The 21210-nt window shown below is 40.4% G+C and overlaps 1 protein-coding gene, 1 non-coding gene and 1 pseudogene across 2 annotated transcripts in view; 1 reads left to right on the top strand and 2 right to left on the bottom strand.

Annotated features, from left to right (window-relative positions):
• Pds5b (PDS5 cohesin associated factor B) overlaps positions 1–21210 on the bottom strand; it is a 134939-nt gene that overhangs the window by 88262 nt on the left and 25467 nt on the right. The window contains exons 2-3 of the mRNA XM_029477822.1: positions 6308–6434; positions 1744–1947 (exon numbers count right to left, since the gene is read on the bottom strand). Of these exons, the coding sequence (XP_029333682.1) occupies positions 1744–1947; positions 6308–6415 (312 nt within the window). The 5' untranslated portion in view covers positions 6416–6434. The remainder of the gene's footprint in view (positions 1–1743; positions 1948–6307; positions 6435–21210) is intronic.
• On the top strand, positions 11701–11811 carry LOC115031224 (annotated as a pseudogene).
• Positions 14262–14367, bottom strand: LOC115031148. The gene has a single exon (XR_003836773.1). It is a non-coding gene; the product is annotated as a U6 spliceosomal RNA (small nuclear RNA).

Genomic DNA, 21210 nt, shown 5'->3' with positions numbered 1-21210 from the left:
CCAGTACAGGGGAATGCCAGGGCCAAAAAGGGGGAATGGGTGGGTAGGGGGTGGGGGGGAGGGTATGGGGGACTTTTGGGATAGCATTGGAAATGTAAACTAGGAAAATAAAAAAAATAAAAAATATAAAAAATAAATAAAAACTACTCATAAATACTTAGAAAGCACCCTTTAAGACACAGTATTTCTTAAGTTCTATCCCCAACACAAAAAGGGGAGAGTATATAAAATGAGACCTAAAGATAGATTCTAGAGACAGACAAACAACCTGGCAGACTTTCCCAATGTTTCAGCTAATCCACAGACCTTTATTTAATCTGATTGTGTATTCTTCTCATAACTCTCCTGACATAGGAAACACATCTGTATCCTTCTTTCAGGATGCTTTTTCATTACTTCTAAGCTTTGAGCTAGGTCACTGTCCATACAAACTCAGAAATCCACAAAAGAGGCACAGTAGTAGTCTTTATACTTCTTGTTGAGAGAATGTCAACAGAACATGTGGTAAGGAAGAGCCTTGGCCTACACCAAATACACCACTCCCTAAACCACTTAGATACCACCCTATCCAGGAGAAAAGGAGCCACACCACCAGCTCACATGACTTGCTTTAAGACTGAGTTGGAAGAGGTGGTCAAAGGAGCAAGTTCCTCATTCCAATTATCAAGGAAAAAATTAGAGTCCAAGGCCCTGGTTTTGGGGGTTGTTGCTTTCATTGCAAATAACTAACAACATTAACATTTCTTGAGTGAAGCAAACCATCCGCTACTTTTTCTTACTGTAGATGAAAACCCTTCCTAAGGAAAGTCATGTTTTGGCCATTAGCTTCCAAATCATTTACTATTTGACTTGTCACATAGTCATCTGGTATCTTATTCAGCTCTTATTCAGGTTCCTAGTCAGTGCTATCTTTTAAACAATGACTATGGTCTTCATTATCAATTTTCAAAAGGAAAAAGAGTACCCCAAAATCACCATGAAAAACATAGAGCATCATGGTGACAATACATGAAAAGTACAGTATTCGTTGTATGGGCCCATGCTGCCAGAAAAAGAGCCTTGGTGACTGAACCTAGAGACTCTACAAGGTGACTAACCTAACACAACTCCTGTAGTTGTGGCACGCTACATGCTGCAAGTCTACAGACAAACCATCCTGGGCTCTCTTTAGCCCCCTTCAAAACCATTCAGGCCTAGACTCTGTGACCTAATACCCTGTGCCTTCTGGAATGAACAGAATATAAGCTTCCACTAAGACAAAGGCTCTATGCCATAGGCCAGTAACAGAGACTTCTCCACACCACTGTAATCCATCTACCTGGTGTTCTCACAGATGTAAAAATAAAAGAGGCCTTGATTTTAATGTCTTTCTACTATTCTATTACTATAACAGACTCATGAAACTGTTACCACATAGAGAACATAGTACTTTGGATAATGTAATCTAAATCTTTTGGGCCATGATCATTCATATTTGGTCCCAAAATAAATATAAATTCATCCCTTTGGAGGTAAGAACAGGGGTGTGTGTGTGTGTGTGTGTGTGTGTGTGTGTACAAGCACCATGTGTAACCCCCTTAATCTGCTTACTCTGGGGGTGAGAAATTGTTTTTCAAAAGTAACTTTCACAGGAAATAGAAGTTTAATAAAAGATTGGTCCAGGCAATACAACAGAATTCAAAGAAATTCTTCAACATTTCGTTCAGTTTAGTGGAATGTGGCAGTGCTCCTATCAGTACTTGCCTTTAGTTTATCGGGAGACGTGTAAGGAGCCTCAGGAGCATAAATCCTGAAAATATCAGCAAGGCAGCAAGCCACCAGTAAACGAACATCTTTATCAGGATGCTTGAGGAAGAAGTCAGAAGCAAGATGTAAAGCTAGGTTTAGATAAAGTTCCTTTTCCTCTTCAGAGTCCTGGTCCATGTCCATGAAAGTTTTTACAACCATCTATACACAAACAAAGATCATCAAATAGTCAGACGTTTCCTGTAAATAGTCCTATCAGATAAAAAGGTCACTCAAAATATACTTTCATCAGAAAAACAGAATGATAGCCTTTTACATATGGAGAGTAAACAATTTTTTAAACAGAAGTAAAGTATTTTTAACCAGGCATGGCGGCAGATGCCTGTAATACCAAGATCAAAAGGATAGGCAGTAGGATCATGATTTCAAGTCTAGTTTGGGCTATTAAAGCAAAACTCCACCACAAAAACAAAACACAAAAAACAAAAAAAAAAACCCACAAAATTCATTAATGCTTAATGTTTAAAACAGTGGTTCTTAACGCATGCTCTATTGACCTCCAACGATAAAATTATTTTTGTTGCTACTTCATAACTGTAATTTTGCTACTGTTATGAACTGTAATACAAATATTCATGTTCTCAGTGGTCTTAAGTGACCCCTTTGAATGGGCTGTTTGCCCCCCAAAGGGGTCCCAACCCACAGATTGAGAATCACTAGTTTAAAATAAAGGAAATATTAGTCATTAATCTATATATCTTCCAACCAGACTTAGTTTAGAATTCACACTATACAGTGATCATTACTCAGTCTATATCTGTGGAAACTTTTTTTAAAGATTTATTTATTTATTATATGTAAGTACACTGTAGCTGTCTTCAGACACTCCAGAAGAGGGCATCAGATCTCATAATAGATGGTTGTGAGCCATCATGTGGTTACAGGGATCCAAACTCATGACCTTCAGAAGAGCAGTTGGCACTCTTAACCACTGAGCCATCTCTCCAGTCCCCTGTGGAAACTTTTTGTATCACTATAAAAATACTATAGAATTTAAAGGGCACGTCTTTTCTTTTTTTCTAATAGATCTAATCCTAAAGAAAACCCTAGTATGAAAATGTAACTTTCTATCTATTCTCATTAATCTGTGATATCAACCTGAATGGATTTAGAATCACATGGAAGCATATCTCTGGAAGTGTCCATGGGACTGTTTCCAGAAAGTTTGCCGGAAGACATAAGACCTACCCACTACTGAGGGTGGGTGGCTTGGATTCCTGAATGAAAGGATCGGTGGTGTGGAGCTGTCATCTCTCTGCTTCCTGACTGTGGATGTACTGTGACCAGCTGCTTCACACCCCTGTTATCAGACTTTCCCCTGCCATGATGAACAATACCCTAAACTGTGAGCCCAAAACTCTGCTTTCTTAAACTGTTTTTGTCAAGTATTTTGTCATAGCAACAATATATCCTCTTAGCCATTAAACTGCTCCAGATGTGATTTTTCTATTTCAGCCTCCCTAAAAGACTATATAAGCAGATTCAAGAAAAATAAATCCTGGGACTGAGAGATGGCTCAGCATTCAGAGCGTGTGCATTTCTTCCAGACGTCCCAAGTTCAGTCACCAGCACCCAGATCAGGTGGCTCACAATCACCTGTAACTCCAGAGCCTGAGGAGCCAATGCTCTCCTCTGTCTTCTGTGGATACTGCATTTGCATCTGCTCATACCCAGCAAAGAGACATAATTAGGAGATAAAAATAAATCTATTTTTTAAAGGATGTCAAAGATGTATTCTTAAAGAAAAGTGCAACCTTCAGCTATCATGACATGAGTTAAGTGTCATGGTAATAAACTAAGCAGATTCTGGGCCATAGTAAAAGAAAGTTTGATATGGATATCTCATTGGTTCAATGAGATAATCCAGGTATGTGTTAAGCAGAAACAGGTTGCAAGAGAAAAATCTGTCTTCATAATTATTTTTATAAAAGGGGGATGCAAAACAAAATTATAAAGTTAAATTCTATGAAGTTTTCTCTAAGTTTAGTATTAGTAGAAACGATTATCTCCAGCTATCCTATCCTTACTTCAAATAAAATTCAACAAAATGATCTGTACTAGTCCTTATTCAAATGAGAATCAAGAAAACTGTTGAACCTGAAAGACCATGACATTTCAATCTCATTCTGACAAAAGGTAACCATATAGTACCCACTAGGTGGAGCTGCACATACTAAACGAACAGGGCCACTGAGCATCAGGGCCTGTAGTGTTGACTTACTGGAGGCCTGGAACTCTGAGTAAGAAATGCTTTATTCACTCTGAACACATGGAGCAGCCATGAGAGACAATGCTTGTTCAGAGAGCAACCATTCGGCTCTGCCATGCCTGATGCCAAATCCAATAGAACCAACACAAAGCAATAAAGTACGCAAATCTAGAACTGTTGTCCTAACACTTCAACTGCAATCCTCTCAAGACATACGCTCAACACATTGTGCTTATGAGAAGACACAAGGGTGAATAAAGAGATAGGTCCACAGAACTAATTATTTTTCCTTATAATCTCTTTATACAAGAGTGGGAAATGAACTATATTTTGAATAAAATGTTATAAGAAAACCCAGTTATATAAAAATAATAACATATATGTTAATAAATTGTTATAATTCATAAAACTTTTATGGGTATCTGTAAATAGCAAAAACTATTATCACCCCAAACTAAATTTATTTTCTCTTTTCTGAGGAGGAGTATGCTAAAAACCGTACTAGGTGTAAATAAGGAAAATGATAAAACCGTGCACTAGGCAGCGTGCTGCAACATAGAAGTGTCTGACAGAAGCACCCCACACAACACTGACTGGGAAGACAGTCAGTCAAATCTGCTCCAAACCCAGATAACAGCAATTTTTCACTATTCTGTATTCAAATAGTATTGTAAATCTCACTAGAATTATCACTAATCCTAGAATTCAGAAGGTTTAGGCAGGATTATAAATTCAAGGCCAGTGTGGGCTACATACATATGGAGTTCCAGAGCAGCCTAAGCTACACAGCAAGATTTGCATTAAGATAGGGTATGGAGGGCTCTCAATTATAATTCAGATGAGGCCTCTCACTTTAAATAGATCTAGGGCTGGCGAGATGGCTCAGAGGGTAAGAGCACTGACTGCTCTTCCAGAGGTCCTGAGTTCAAATCCCAGCAACCACATGGTGGCTCACAACCACCCATAATGAGATCTGGCACCCTCTTCTGCTTTGTCTGAAGTCAGCTACAGTGTACTTATGTAATAATAAATAAATCTTTAAAAAATTTAAATAGATCTAAAAAGTAGTATGCATAAAAGTTACTAGGTGTTAATCAGCTTGTATGTGTATGCACTATGTTCATAGAACTTTTTTCATAAACATGATAGATATTATAACCTATCATTTCTGGGATAAACCTGAGAAAATAAATGTAATAGTTTCATAAAAATTCAACAGATCAAGAAAATATATAGAAAAGTAAACACACTATACATACATACATACATACATACATACATTAAAAAGTTGAGCTTGGCTCTCCTAATCAAACTGAACTCTAAAAGCTCATGTAAAAGTAAACAATATCCAGACCTCAAGTGAAGTTTACAGTCGGTCATATTAGCATCACTTACACATCCATACAAGGCACCACAACCTTACATGTTACTGTTATGTGAGGCTCCTGGACTTTAGTGATGAAGACAAGTTTTCCCAACACCAACAATTACATAAATAACAGATCATAAACATTACAAAATGTACATGTTGAAATAATGCATGCATAATAATATATAATAATATATGTGCAAAAATAATACTAGGTATAATTTTTAATATGCAAAATGTTTTGTATCAGTTGAAAGAAATGAGCATTATAACAAATGTCTAGTTAACAAACACACAGAAGGAAAAACTTGCTCCAACAAAGGGCAAATCCTGAGCAACTGTTCAACCAGTCTCTCATGGACCTCTCTGTTAATGGTACTTTAAACACTGTGACAGTTACAGGGACCATTAATGCCCTGAAGAAAAAGGGGAAAGAAACATTTGCCAGCAATCTAAAGAGACCCTTGTCATGGAGAGTGCCTCCTTAAGGTTTACTGTCCGCCCTGGTTTGTTACAGTGTGCCAGCAGCAGAGACAGACGCTAACAGTCAGGCTCTTTTACCCTAAAAATAGCCCACCAGAAGGTAACCTATAGCCTAGGAGTACTATAAATACTTCAAACTTCCTTTCCCAGACCTGAAGAATTGGTGGAGGAGGGGTAGTGGGCATCAAATAGAAGAGAGAGCAAATAACTTGGTAATAGACAGTATCAAAATATCATGGCACATGTGCTAATGGCTCTCCAAAGAGCAGTAGCATCCCACTGTTTCTTACCTGCCCTGTTCCCACAAACTCTTTCTCTGCCATTTGCTACTTTAAAATAAAACCCCTAACAAAGCAAGTTCCATGGCCCTACAAGAAGATTCCCACAAGAAAGGCCCACACACACTGCCCAGCTGTCTGCAGCATACACTGTTCACTCACCTTTAACCGCCTCACCATCTCCTCTTTAGAGATTTTATCTGAGATTTCCTTGACTCCAGGAGGGTAAGTAATTTTCCCATCGTTGGTCCTTGTCTTTGAATGAGCCATGATGGAAATGTCTATACCCCTAAAGCAAGAAAATTATTAGGTACAAACGAAAGCAAGCATGTTCTATATAAATGAAATAGATAAGATGTTACCTAACAATTTGTAACTGCCTCATAATTTAGAGTAATTTAGACATCTACTGAAAAGTATTCTACTGGACATTTCCCCAAATTACTGAAAGAAACAAATTTACTTTTTATTTCCATTAGTAGCAAGCTGTGAAGTTTACAATAACTCTCCCCAACAAAACACACACAACAATAAATAAATAAATAATCAAAGTAGGGGCAGGAACAGGGGTAAATACAATCAAAAGAAGTTGTATGAAATTTTCAAAGAATTAACACAAGCCGGGCAGTGGTGGCACATGCCTTTAATCCCAGCACTCGGGAGGCAGAGGTAGGCAGATTTCTGAATTCGAGGTCAACCTGGTCTACAAAGTGAGTTCCAGGACAGCCAGGGCTACACAGAGAAACCCTGCCCTGAAAAACAAACAAACAAAAAGAATTAACACAAATATACTTAGTAAATAAATAAATAAATAAAGTGCCAGAAATGATTCAGATAAAAAAAATCTAGGGGAAAAAACCCCAAGGCCCCAGAGAATTAAATCAAACACTATAGCATTCTATCCATCTTATTTCTTATATGATCTCCCAACACTGACAAAAACAGTATTCAGTTTCAGTGCTCACATGACAAAAGGGACAGAACCCATCAAAAATTCAAAGAGAAGACAACTCTGAAAATTTGTAAAGAATAATTATTAAAAAACAAACTGCTGGACAATGTAAACAGCTGCAAATAAAAGTTCAAGAGACAAGTTCATTTGCATAGAGTGAAAATATTAAAATTAAGACAAAAGAAATCATCCAAGGCACAAGCAGAGAAGCACAGAACCAAATCCACGAGGAGGGAAGTCTATCTATCCTGTGACCCACAGAAGCGTGAGCAGGCTGCACAGATGCACAAAGAATCATAAGACAGCAATCCACAGACACCAAGACAGTAAAGTCAAAATAACAGGGACAATTCAACTAAAAACATTTTTACAACAAAAACAAAATCTCAAAGTCAATCCACTCCCTTGAAAAGAACATTTGAAAACAAATACTTGATTTCTAAGTAGCAACAAATATGCCAGGAAACAATAAAATTTTGCCTTCAATATGCAAAACCTACAGTTTAAGTCTAAGGAGTGTAATTTTCAAGAACAGGTGAGATAAGAACAAATAAAATCTGGTAGCTGTATGTTTGGGATATGTGTAAAGCTTTCAGAGCATTGTTTAGCACACAATAAATGTTTTGTACATATAGAATATATGTGATCAAGTTAAGAATAATATAAAGGAAGCAGAAGCAGGAGAAATCTCTTGTGAATTTTAGGCCAGCCAGTGCTAAATAGTCAAACTCGGTTTGTGTGGGGTTTTAAAATGTAGAAGAGGGTTTTATAAGTAAAATATTAGAAAAATATTTCTTGGAAAACCAAGCAAAAGAAAGCATATAATCTAAATATCGCTTGATATATATTATATATTTAACGTCTGTGTGTGTGTGTGTTTGTTATGTGCATATATAGGGCTACAGGGTCCACTTCATTGTATGTGCTCAAGAGAAACAAGCACACATGACTAGTGTAAGACATATTCTTCACAACAAACAGAAGTATCTATCAGGGCTGGCGAGATGGCTCAGTGGTTAAGAGCGCCGACCGCTCTTCCGAAGGTCCTGAGTTCAAATCCCAGCAACCACATGGTGGCTCACAACCATCCATAACGAAATCTGATACCCTTTTCTGGAGTGTCTGAAGACAGCTACAGTGTGCTACATATAATAAATAAATAAATCTTTAAAAAAAAAGTATCTATCAACCATAGATAAGTAAACTGGTATGTATATTAATACAACTATGGAGTCAATTAACCCAACCATAGATAAGTAAACTGGTATGTATATTAATACAACTATGAAGTCAATTAACCACTGCTTCAAACAATAATGTAGATTAGCACTGGAGTTAACTGAAGTATATCAAACACAAAATCCCAGAGTACATGCTTATATAAAAATTCTAAACCATACAGAGAAAGCTCTACAATGTTAAAACAGAGGTCAAGTCAGAAAATACCTGTAAAACACCTAACATAGAAACATCCAGGCAGGCATGGTATAGGAGGAGTTCTACATCTTCATCTGAAGGCTGCTAGTGAAAGACAGACTTCTAGGCAGCTAGAGTGAGGGTCTTATAGCCCACACCCACAATGGCACACCCACTCCAACAGGGCAACACCTTCTAATAGTGCCACTCCCTGGACTGAGCAAACCATCACAGAGAAAGAGAAAAGAGAGGCAGAGGTCAAAAAAAAAAAAAGAATTTGAAAAATTTGTGTGTGTGCGTGCACAAACACACATATATCCCCAAATAACAAGACATTAAAGGAATTTAAAAAAATGAATAAACTTGGTTCTAGCAAATACTAAAACCTAGCCAAAGTAATTTAAAGAACATGGTACTTATGAGGGGAAACAATCCATGGACTAAGATGGTCTAAGAACAGAAGCATGAACCTGACATAAAAACAGTGACAGAACAAGATAGCACCAGTCCAGTAAGGACAGAGCAAGAAGTACTGCTGTTGCCATATTTCACACAAACATTAGATGAATGCTGGGTAGACTAGTAATCCAGATATCAAAGCCAAATGTAAAAGAATCTGATGAGAGAGTAAGCACTGTCTGCCAAGATCCAAGTTCATGGGTGTGCTCCTTTAAACAAACACCATATTCATCAAAGCCTTGAACAAGTCTCTCTCACGAAGCATTCCTCAATGAAGCAGACTTCACAACTGCACACAGTCTGCACCATAAGAGTCAGCATGGATGAGCTGTCCAAGTGTAGACAGCACAGATCTCAGCAGTAACTATAGGGGAGATGAATAAATTGGACCTCAAGAGTCTACCAAGAGAAACACGTAACAACTAAGCCACAGTAGATTCTGAAACCATAGTAATAGGAACAGCAAGCAAACAGGAAGCCTGAGAAGGAGGTTTAAAAGGACAGCAGTTCCATAAAGGTATGAAGATGAAGGGCAATGGTATAAACAATATGAGAAAAGACTGGCAAGGTTCAGACTTTGTCACTGAAGGCAGGGGTGATGCACACAAAATGTAGCTGAAAGAAAAGGAAGCTAAAAAGAAAAAGTAAGAACCAACAATGGGGCAGGTTTCTGAGTTGGCAGTTTAAAATATGGTGAATACACACAGGCTATCCTTCAGAGTGGGAGGTACTTACCATGAACCTGAAAGTCATTAAGTGTGCATGTCTACTCTTCCAGACTTCCACCTACCAGAGGGGTTCTTCCCCAATACCTAGGTACATTCTAAGGTCTATTTAAATGGCATTTATCATTATTGTACTCACTATACTTCTATTTCTACTAGATCATAAACGCCTTAAGACATGGACGGGCATAGTTTTATGCTACTGTGTGATGAGTATTATTAGTACTAGGTACTCAGTAAGTACTTGCTGAATGAATGACAACTATTTTGAGAAATATCAAATCTGCAATGCAGGTTCAGAATTTGTTATTAAAGGCTGGGGTAGTGATGCATTATCATGTTCCCATAGGAGGAACAATAATATGAACTAACCAGTACCCCAAGAGCTCCCCCAGACTAAACCACCAACCAAAGAGTACACATGCTGGGACTCATGGCTCCAGCTGCATATGTAGCAGAGGATAGTGTAGTCGGACATCAATGGGAGGAGAGGCCCTTGGGTCTATGAAGGCTCTATGCCCCAGTGCAGGGGAATGCCAGGGCCAGGGAGTGGGAGTGGGTGAGTTGGTGAGAAGGGAAGAGGGAGGGATAGGGGGAGGGGATTTTTGAAGGGGAAACCAGGAAAGGGGATAACATTTGAAATGTAAATAAAGAAAATATCCAATTAAAAAGTGCAAGGGGGGGGTTGCAGTGCAGTGTAGATTACAAGATTACTCAGGGGAAGAAACCAGGGGTTCTCAACCTTCTTAATGCTGCAACCCTAATAATACACCCATCCTCATGCTGTGGTGAACTCCCCCCAAACCAAAAATCTATTTTTTTTGCTATCTCATAATTAATCTTGCTACTGTTGTGAATCATAATGTAAATATCTGTGTTTCTGGTGGTCTCAGGCAAACCCTGTGAAAGGGTTGCAAGTCACAGGTTAAGAACAACTGAAATAGAGAGCCTGTTTTAGGAAACAGTGATAAGAAAAGGAATTCGGGCAATGGCTTACAATACTGACCCAAAGAGTTTAAAAGTATTTTAATAGAAAAAAAAGGAAATAACTATAAAATTTCAAGTATTTGTTCCTGAAAAGTCACCTATTTAAATGTTAACTGAGAATTTATTTGGTGAAATATACTATATTACACCACTGTATATACTATATATACAAAAAGAGCAGCTAAAGCAATGGTGTCACATGTTAGGATGCTTGCTGCATAAGCATACGGATCCGAGTTTTCCGCAGTGCCTCCATAAAAGGCTGGGTATGCTGGCACAAGCCTGTAGCCCAGTACTGGGAAGAAGAACACACACACAAACCCAGGGACTGGAAGGCCTGACTATCTAGCCTAGATTCAGTAAGAACCTGATGAAAACCACATGGAGAACGATAGAGGTAAAGATCCAACATAAGCTCTGGCTTCAACAACATCACGCAGGTGAACACACATACACCAATATAATGAGTGGTGAGCAAATAAGGAAAATGTATAAAATGTATGCCCTGGTTATAACAGAGATGATAGAAAAAAATCTTATCTTGAGGAAAATTAAGTCATAACTCCTAAAGGGCAACTCTATTTTATAGGTCTAAAACTTCATTCTAAAGTTTTATAGAAAAGACCATACAATATTTTGATAATATCTACTGCTTATGCTATGCAAATTTAAACACTTAATTTTTTAAAATGTGATAAAAGGGACAGAGAATAGCTCAGCACTAAAGAGCACTAACAGCTCTTCCAGAGAATCTGGCTTTAATCCCCAACACCTACATGAAGGATCATGACCGTCTCTAACTCAAGTTCCAAAGGATCCACTGCCTGTTTCTGGCCTCGGCAGTCACTGCACATATGTGGCACAAGACAAACATTCAGGCAAAACACCCATACACATAAAGGAAAAGAGAAATGAACGTGAAGTTGAGGAAACATGTCAGGCAGTTAACGTGCTTGTGACATAAGCATGAAAACCTGAGTTTGATCTCCAGCATTCACAAAAAGAGTCAGCTGTGTCCTGCCCCGGTGAGGCTGCTCTGTCACATGTGGGTCAGCAGGTGGCAGAGAGATGTGTCTACACTCAGTGCTCTGACCTGTGAACATCTGAATGATTGGCAGCTTAAGATTGCCTGAAAAAAGTGAGCTTGAGACAACCACCAATCTGGTGCCAGGGGGCTGGATGGGCTCCCAAGACAAGGAACAAGCTGGAGACTAAAAGAACACTGCCTGGGATTACAGGACTGGGCAGGAGTAAGACTGAGACCATTGCAATAGCCACCTGGGTGAGGCATAGCACTCCTAAGACCAGAGACCCTGAACGCCACTAAGAGGAGCAAGTAAGTGGTGGTGGAGAAATGGAAGAGAAAGAAAAACAGAAGGACTTGGGCACAATGAAGAGAGGTAGAACTGGAGACTCTAGGGTAGTGAGGCAGTGATGTTACCTGGGACCATGGTGGGGTCCTGGCCTTTTCTGCCACTAGGTTCTGTGGCCTTGCAGTCTGTTACCAACAAAGGTCAGGCACATATCCCTGGTCTGGGCTGCCGCCTGAGGACTTGTCTGAGGGCTGTGTAGAATTGCTGTCATTGCTCACCTGGGCATTGAGAGAGAGCTGGCCCTGGAGGCAATGAGAACAGGAGATATAAACCCCACCACCTGTCTACTCTGTTGTGACATGGGCAAGGGAGAGACTCCTTGCTACTTGCAGCAGACAGGGAAGCTGTCCCCAAAGTCATCAGAGCTGGCCCTGACCCTCGCCAGGGCAGCGCAGTAGAGCTAACCCTGGAAAGCTGGCCCTGAGGGCATGAGTATGGGAAAACAGGCTTGTCTGCTGTGTGGTAGCATCATCAAGGGAGAGATTCCCTCCCTTGATGATGTCATTCCCTATTGCCCTCTCCAATAAGCAACAGATATAAGAGCTGGGCCAGGCAGAGTCATGAGAACAGGAGAGCTGGCCCTGACCTTCACCTGCTACAGCACTCGCTAGTGCAGCCCTGCACCTCTCCTGGGAATAGAGTAGAGTTGACCCTGATGGCAGGGTGAGCCAATCCCAAGTGTGTGAGTATAGAGAGCTGCCCCCAACTTGTCTGTCATGTGGCAGTGTGGATGTTAAGAGATGCCCTCCCCAGCCCTCATCCCTTGCCACCTTCGGCAGGTGGGAGAACATCATAAGAGCAGGAAGAGCTGGCCCTGCCTCTAACCTTCTACATCACTGGGAAGAGGCCCTGCACCTGGGCAGCACAGTACAACACTGGATGTAGTGGTTGCAGGTAAGCCAGCCTGAGGGCCCTGCCTCTCATCTGCTGGTTGGTAGAGAGGATCTAGAGCAGTCAGGAAAGCTGCCATTAGAGTGGAAGAATTGGCTGTATCCCTCACTAGCTGCAACACTCAGGATAGCCTACCCTGCACCTCACATGGGCACCAGGATAGAGCTGGCCCTGGTTGTAGGGACTGTGGATAAGCAGACTGTGAAAGGGAGAGAGCTGACTTCTGATTAGCTCAAATACCTCTCAGGTCCAGATTCAGGCCTTTAAACTGGCATCCCCAAAATCTACTCCATCATGAAGGGGCTGGTCCTACAGCTGCAAAACCATAGGTAGAATCTCTGTGACACAGGACAACAACAGAATATCTGAGAGGAGTCCCCATGAAGATCCAGTATTGATAGAGTAGCAGAAGCCAGGGGCTTTGAACCAGACCAAGGAGTCATTGCAATGAACATTTGCAAGCAAAGAAGTGTGGACAAAAGGATACACCGGGGACACACTGACACACTACCACTTCCACAACAAATTATTTTTCTCTGTTGGGGGCAGGCTGAAAAGATAAAGGGTGGATATGAGGGGAGGGGGAACTGAGTGGAATTGGTGTATATGATGTGAAATTCACAAAGAACCAATAAAAAGTTTAAAATTAATTAATTGAAAATTAAAAAGCCAGATGTGGTGGTACACACTTGTAATCAATCCTAGAACCAGGGATTGGAAAAATCCCTGAGATTCACTACCTAAAAAGCAAGAAATATGGGCTCCTGAAAAACAATACCTAAGGCTGACCTCCACATGTTCCTAAATGCACACTAACAATCAAAACACATCTGCATAAACACATACACACCTGCATGCACACAAGAAGGAAAAGAGGAAAGACAGATGAGAGAGAAACAAGGAAGAAGAGACAGAGGGAGGACAGGTCATGTGAGCTCCAGCACGGTGGCACACACCCATAATATCAGTACTTAGGTGACAGAGTAGGACTGTCACAAGGTCAGAGTCAACAGCCTTGTCTATGCAGCAAACTCTAGGCCAGCCAGGAGTAAGACTGTCTCAAAAGAGGAGGAGGAGGAGGGTGTAAGATGAGCTGAGATTCCAAGTCTGAACCTTGAGGAAATAAATATATTGATGGGGGAGAAATGCAGAAAAAGTGTCAAGGAGCATAACAGATACAAACACCTGGGATCAAGAAGGCTTCTGAAGACAGAGGCTGACACATAGTGGCAATTACTTTAGCGAAAACACACAAAATGACCTCAGCAAATACTTCCTTGAACTTGGTTGGATGATATTTTTTTTATTTATTTACAAATATGGAAGGCCTCACAAATTTGCTTGTCATCCTTGCACGGAGCCATGCTAGTATTTTCTGTATCATTCCAAGTTTAGTATATGTGCTGTCAATGTGAGAAGGGATATTTAAAAAAAAAAAAGTTTTTTTTGGAAGACAATGTCTAATCACAAGGTAAATAAAAAGAAAGTGAGAAGAAAGGAAGCAATGTGAGTGGAAGTCTGTGTTGTTGAGCCCAAATATAACCTCCATCTCAGCCACCATGGCCACTTTGTTCATGTGCCCACTGAGCAATGTCAAGGATGGCTGGGGAAGAGGCTGACTGACCACAGAACGGGTCATCCTATCCATTTGGTTACTGAACTCCTCCTCAGCTGAAGTCACCTTTTGATAAGCATTAACATGGGACACAAATATCTTCACATCTTTTGCCCACTTGAAGAGATCTATCCACATTCTTCTTCCCCAGATGTCTTTCTCACCAATTTTCCAATTGTGTTCTTTCCAAGTCCCTGACCATCCAGCCAATCCATTGACTACAGCCCATGAGTCAGTAAACAATCGTACATCTGGCCATTTCTTCTTGCAAACAAACTGTAATACCATGTGTACTGCTAGAAGTTCTGCCCACTGCGAAGATTTCCCTTCACCTGTGTCTTTCAAGGTTGTCCCAGAAAGGGGTTGTAATGCTGCAGCTGTCCACTTCTGGGTGGTGCCTGCATAACGTACAGAGTCATCAGTAAACCCTGTCCTAGTCTTCTTCTCTGCAGTCAGCCAGTCATAGGGAACACCCCATGAGGCCATAGGCACATGCTTGATAGTAGATAGCATTGTAACAGGAGGAGAAACCATAGGCATTTAGAGCAACTTCTTCATGTAACTTGTTTGTGCCTTCAGGACCTGCTTGGGCCCAATCACGTATATACCACTTTCATTTGATAATAGACTGCTGCTGTGCATGTCCTACTTTATCACTTGGAGGGTCTGGTAACACCCAGCTCATGATGGGTAGTTCAGGTCACATAGTAAGTTGGTGTACTACTGTCAAACGTTCAGTTTCCACTAAGGCCCAATAGCAGGCCAAGAGCTGTTTTTCAAAGGGTGAATAGTTGTCTGCAGATGATGGTAGTAGAGCTTTGCTCCAAAATCCCAAAGGTCTCTTCTGTGATCCACCTACAGGGGCCTGCCAGAGGCTCCAAACAGCATCTCTATCTGCCACCAACACCTCAAGTACCATCGGGTCTGCTGGGTCATATGGTTTAAGTGGCAGAGCAGATAGCACAGCAGCCTGGACCTGCTGAAGAGCCTTCTCCTGTTCTAGGCCCCACACAAAGCTAGCAGCTTTCCGAGTCACTTGGTAAATAGGCCTGAGTAACACACCCAAGTGAGGAATGTGCTGTCTCCAGAATCCAAGTAGACCCACTAAATACTGTGCTTCTTTCTTGGTGGTGGGAGGGGCCAGGCAAAATAACTTATCTTTCACCTTAGAAGGAATATCTCTGCATGCCCCATACCACTGGACTCCTAAGAATTTCACTGAGGTAGATGGTCCTTGAATTTTGGTTGGATTTATTTCCCATTCTCTGATACCCATATGTGTTACCAAAGAGTCCAAAGTAGTTGCTACTTCCTGCTCACTTGGTCCAATCAGCATAAAGTCATCAACATAATGCACCAATTTTGTGGAAGAGACAAGATCCCTTCTAACTAAGTTATGACACAGGGCAGGGGAGATAATATATCCTTGAGGGAAAACTGTGAAGGTATATTGCTGGCCTTGCCAACTGAAAGCAAATTGCTTCTGGTAGTCCTTATGGACAGGTACTGAGAAGAAGGCATTTGCTAGATCAATAGTTGCATACCAAGTACAAGGAGATGTGTTAATTTGCTCAAGTAACAAAACTACATCTGGTACTGCAGTTGCAATTGGAGTTACTACCTGATTTAGTTTTTGATAGTCAACTGTATTCTCGATGATCCATCTGTCTTTTGCACTGGCCAAATAGGAGAGTTAAAGGGACAAGTGGTGGGAACCACCAACCCTGCATCTTAAGTCCTTGATAGTAGCAGTAATTTCTGCAATTCCTCCAGGAATACGATACTGTTTTTGATTCACTATTTTCTTTGGCAGAGGCAGCTCTAAAGGCTTCCTTCCATTTAGCCTTTCCAACCATAATAGCCCTCACTCCACAGATCAGGGAACCAATGTGAGAATTCTGCCAATTTCTGCCAATTGGGATATATCTATCCCAATACATTCTGGAACTGGGGGAATGACCATAGGATGTGTTCAGAGACCTAGTTGACCTACTATGAGTCAGATATCAGTCAAAACTCCATTAATCACCTGCCCTCCATAGGCCCCTACTTTAACTGGAGGGCCACAATGTTTCTTGGGATCTCCTGGGATCAGTGTTAACTCAGAACCAGTATCCAGCAGACCCCGAAAAGTCTGATTATTTCCTTTCCCCCAGTGTATAGTTACCCTTGTAAAAGGCTATAGGTCCCTCTGGGGAAGAATTGGAGAAAGGCTAACAACAAAACTTTTAGCTACCTTATCAAGATCCTTTCTCAGAGGAACCTGGCCACCCCTTCACTCAAAGGGTTCTTCTGGGTCTGCAAACTGGCTCAAATCTGGAAATTGGTTCACTGGCTGAGATTGCCTTTTGCCACGATCCAATGTAGCCTTTCTTTCATTTGTTTGAGAAAATTTTCTGCTTATACAGATCAAACATATATGCAGTAGGCTTCCTATCTATTTTATGCCTGGAAACACTGACTGATTAGCCAGTACCAAATGTTCGAAGGAGTCATGCCATTATAAATTTCACCTCTCCTGTGCTGACCATTATGGGGTATGTCATTATAAACATTGTTTTGTCTACACTGTCCATTATAATAACTACAATCACCTTGTCTCTGACAATTCAATGCTGCCACCTGGCCCTTGTTACCTCAGGGCCCAATTAAACCGAATGAATTTAATTCATCTAATTGAGCAGCAGCATCTCCAACCCTAAGGTTTGGCACAAGGAAAAGGGCAAGAACAAAACTCTTCAAATGTGCTGGTGCCCATCTCACCAGTTTTCGTCTTATAGGGCTGGTGAAGGACATATCTTCTGGGCCTTCCCATTGTGGAGGATTAGATTTTACACAACGTATCCACTCTAGCATTGAAATTTCCCTGAGCCTTAAAATCTCTTCCTCAACACAAAGCCAAAGGATATCAGCCATCTCCAACTCCTTTTCAGTAGGCCATCTTTTGATAAACACTTCAGCCAAACATTCAAACAAACTTCTGATTCCTTTTTTAACTGTGTGAGCTTCCATATTAAACTTAGAATTTCCACTCAGAGGGCCCATGTCAATAAACTCAGCCTAATCTAGTTTTATGTTCCTTCCACCATTATCCCACACCCTTAAAATTCATTCCCACACATATTCCCCAGACTTCTGCTTGAATGAATTAGCAAATTCATTAAGTTCCTTAGTAGTGTAGCACATTTCCTCCTGGACTACACTTTCTACCTCCCCACTAGGGGCCTGTTTTGCCCTGAGTCTGATTACAGGTCTAGAAGAAACTATTGGTGGGCCTTGAGAAACATCAATATTGTCTTGTCTGGCATTTTCTTCAGCATTTTCTTCACTGCTGGTTTATCAGACTCTGAGGGATTAATTTCCTTATGTGGGGAAGGCATTATTTCAAGGGGCGAGGCTGAGGGTACTACTTCCTCAGATGGGGCAAACCCTTGAGAATCTAAAGATTCAAAATTCTCAGCTCCAAATGGGTCTTCCCACACACCCCATCCCAAGTTATAGGACTTCATTCTTTGCCAGTTAGTGCCCTTACTTTAACTGCTGACACCCTCTGAGGCTGAGACTTGAATTTTAACTGTAGTTCAGCCAACCTTATAATGAGGGCTTCAGTGTGATTTTCTGCAACTTGAGCTCAATGGCTGCTGGAGAGAAGACTCTCTTCAAGGACACACTTAGCAACTTCTAGACTGTTTGCTTGCATCTGGAGCCATTCGATTTTATCATACAGCCCCTTCTTTTCCTTCATCCTAAGAGTGACAAGTCAGCAAAATCATTTTCTGATTTTTTCCCCATCTTGTAGAAAGTTTTGTACACAGAATCACCTAATTCATCAAGATAATCAAAGGCATTAGCTTCTTTAAGCTTGAAATATAGTTTCAACCATGTGTCTTCAATATTCTCCAAGCTCCCAGGAGAAAGAGTATCTGAAGAGGTTTCAGTAGTTGAAGGTGCTGGTGAATTATTAACTAACTCCAGATTCTTAAAAAATTCATCTTCTGCTCCTTTAGAACCACTCCTGGTACCAACTTCTGTATTAGGGTTCTTTAGAGTCACAGAACTTATGGGTAGTCTCTATATAGAAAGGGAATGTGTTGATCATTTACAGTCTGCAATCCAAGTCCCCAAAAATGGTCAGCAGCAGCTATGAATGGAAGTCCAAGGATCTAGCAGTTGCTCAGTCCTACAAGGCAAGCCGGCTAAGAAGAGAGATAGGATCTTCCTTCTTCCAATGTCCTTGTATAGGTCTCCAGCTTGCTTTGTCCCAAATGACCTTGAACTCAGAGATCTCCCTGTCTTAACCATCTGGGATTCATAGCCACTATGCCTCAAGGACTCCAAGAACCAAGAACCAAGTCAGAAACTTGTATCTCCCAGCCTCCAAATTAGCTCACAGGTGAGAGCTTTCCAATTCTTGACTGTAGTTCATTCCAGATATAGTCAAGTTGACAACCAGGAATAGCCACTACACTCTTGAAATCTTTCTGCCCCCCCCCTTCCTCAAAGATCCCTAAGCCTTATGGGTAGAAGTATGATAGGTACATTCCATTTAGGGCTGAACACCCTACTATCTAAAAGAAGCATGCATACTAACAGTCCTAAGAAGAAGAGGGAAAAAAATAAATTTAACCATTAATTCTTGAGTCAAAACATATGTAAGACCTTTTCATTGTATGAAACAGAAAAATAGCACTGAGAGAAATCAAGAGCAAGACTATAGAACATTTTTTTTCAGATGATCTAGTTAGAAATAAATCTTGACATTCTCATGATTCTTTGTAATAATTCACAATGTTTCATCGAGTTTACTGACACAGAATCAAAACAAGGCTACTACTAGGATCCCTACATGGTCGTATTTATAAAGAGCTGTTTTCTCTCCAGGGACTTCACCTTCAGATTTAAGGCAGAATCAGGACTATAGAGTTGGAAAGACTCCAAACTGCAGTCTTCTGAGAACCAGCAGGTGGCACACTCATTAAAGACAATCCATACAGCAATTAAACAAAATGAGAAATTAGGCTTATTCTTGTCAAGGACAATGGAAAAATCTAGTAAGAGAAACTTCCAACTGAAAACAGATAAAAACTATTCTCAGTTAAATACATAACCTTACAGCAACATTTATTTCTATTTCAACTGTTAAAACTAAAGGCTGTTTCAACAGTGTACTCAGTAACTCAGCATCAGACTCAAACAGCACAGGCATTGTCAAAGTCCTTAATAATTCTAGTGAGAGTGCTAACATCACTCATGTGCTGAATGATGATTATTCCTCAGGTCAGTAGTATGTGCAATGCCATGTCTGGTGAAGACGGAAAATCACCACTACACAACCAATTGGTTTTAATTAATTAATCCTATTAACCCCAAATATGTTCATTTCATGACTCTTATGTGTACTAATAAAATACAGTTGTATTGGTGCACATTTGTGGCTCAATTAAATATAGAGCAAGAATGTTCTGTTTTACTTTTGTGCTCAGTGTGCAGACTTATAACCATTATCTTCAAAGCAATACAGCTTAACAACTTTTTACTTTATCCATACATTTTCTTAGGAAGCACAAATCATCTAGAGATGATAAAAGTGTAAAAGAAAATGTACATATACTTACTCGTTTTATGTATGGGACCTGAACAGCTGCAGATTCTGGAATCCAAGAGGATTCTGGAAGGAATCTGAAGACACTAAAAAATGACTCAGTTTCAATAGTTCTTTTAGAAAACTGAGCAATTTTTGAGTTTGTTTTGTTAATGTTATTTTTTTTTAAAAAGCAGATGTCATATCTTGTGTTAATCTTTTTCACCCCCCACCCCAAAAAAAAGCCAGGCATGGTGGCACATACCTTTGGTCCCAGCAGAAGGAAGCAGTGGATCTCTAAGTTTGAGGCCAGCTGGGTCTACATAGTGAGCTCCAGAACAACCAAGACTACTACTCATTAAGACCCAGTCTTAAAAACAAACAAATAACAAGTAAAGTTTAACTTGCTCCATAAAGTCCCAGCCCTGGAACATCTCAACTAAATCAGTTTCTACCCAGCAATGCAAAAAGTATTCCAGCAAAATCTCTTCACAAGTAGTATGTTTTATATAAGCAGTGGTAATATTTCTCATTTATTGAAATCCTTTTATATCTCTAATCAGTATTCAACTCAATGTCTAATTACAATAAAATGACTGAACTTCTCTACTATAAAATCTCAGGCACCTCTTCTCTTGGTAGACTACTTCACTGAAAATATGGAAGCTCAAACAGAAACTTCCTCAGCCTCCCATCATCAAATTAAATATCTAGGTACACCCATCTTTTTGTATAGCAGCTTTGTCTGAGATTAGAACACTGAGAATAAAACATTCCATCACAATCTCCTTAATGTAAAAGGTAAACAACTCAAATTAGTTTCAGGAAGTCCCTGAAACTGACCAGCTTCACTAGTCCCCTCCCTCCCAGAGTGAGCAATAAAGACTACTGAGAGTTACTCTCAAGAGTTGACAAACTGCTGGACGTGGTGGCACATGCCTTTAATCCCAGCACTTGGGAGGCAGAGGCAGGCGAATTTCTGAGTTCGAGGACAGCCTGGTCTACAGAGTGAGTTCCAGGACAACCAGGACTACACAGAGAAACCCTGTCTCGAAAAACCAAAAAA

Source organism: Mus caroli, chromosome 5 (genome assembly GCF_900094665.2).
Source record: "Mus caroli chromosome 5, CAROLI_EIJ_v1.1, whole genome shotgun sequence".
NCBI classification, from domain to species: Eukaryota; Metazoa; Chordata; class Mammalia; order Rodentia; family Muridae; genus Mus; species Mus caroli.
The sequence above is the reverse complement of the archived record's forward strand: the minus strand, read 5'-3'. Positions and strand labels throughout refer to the sequence as shown.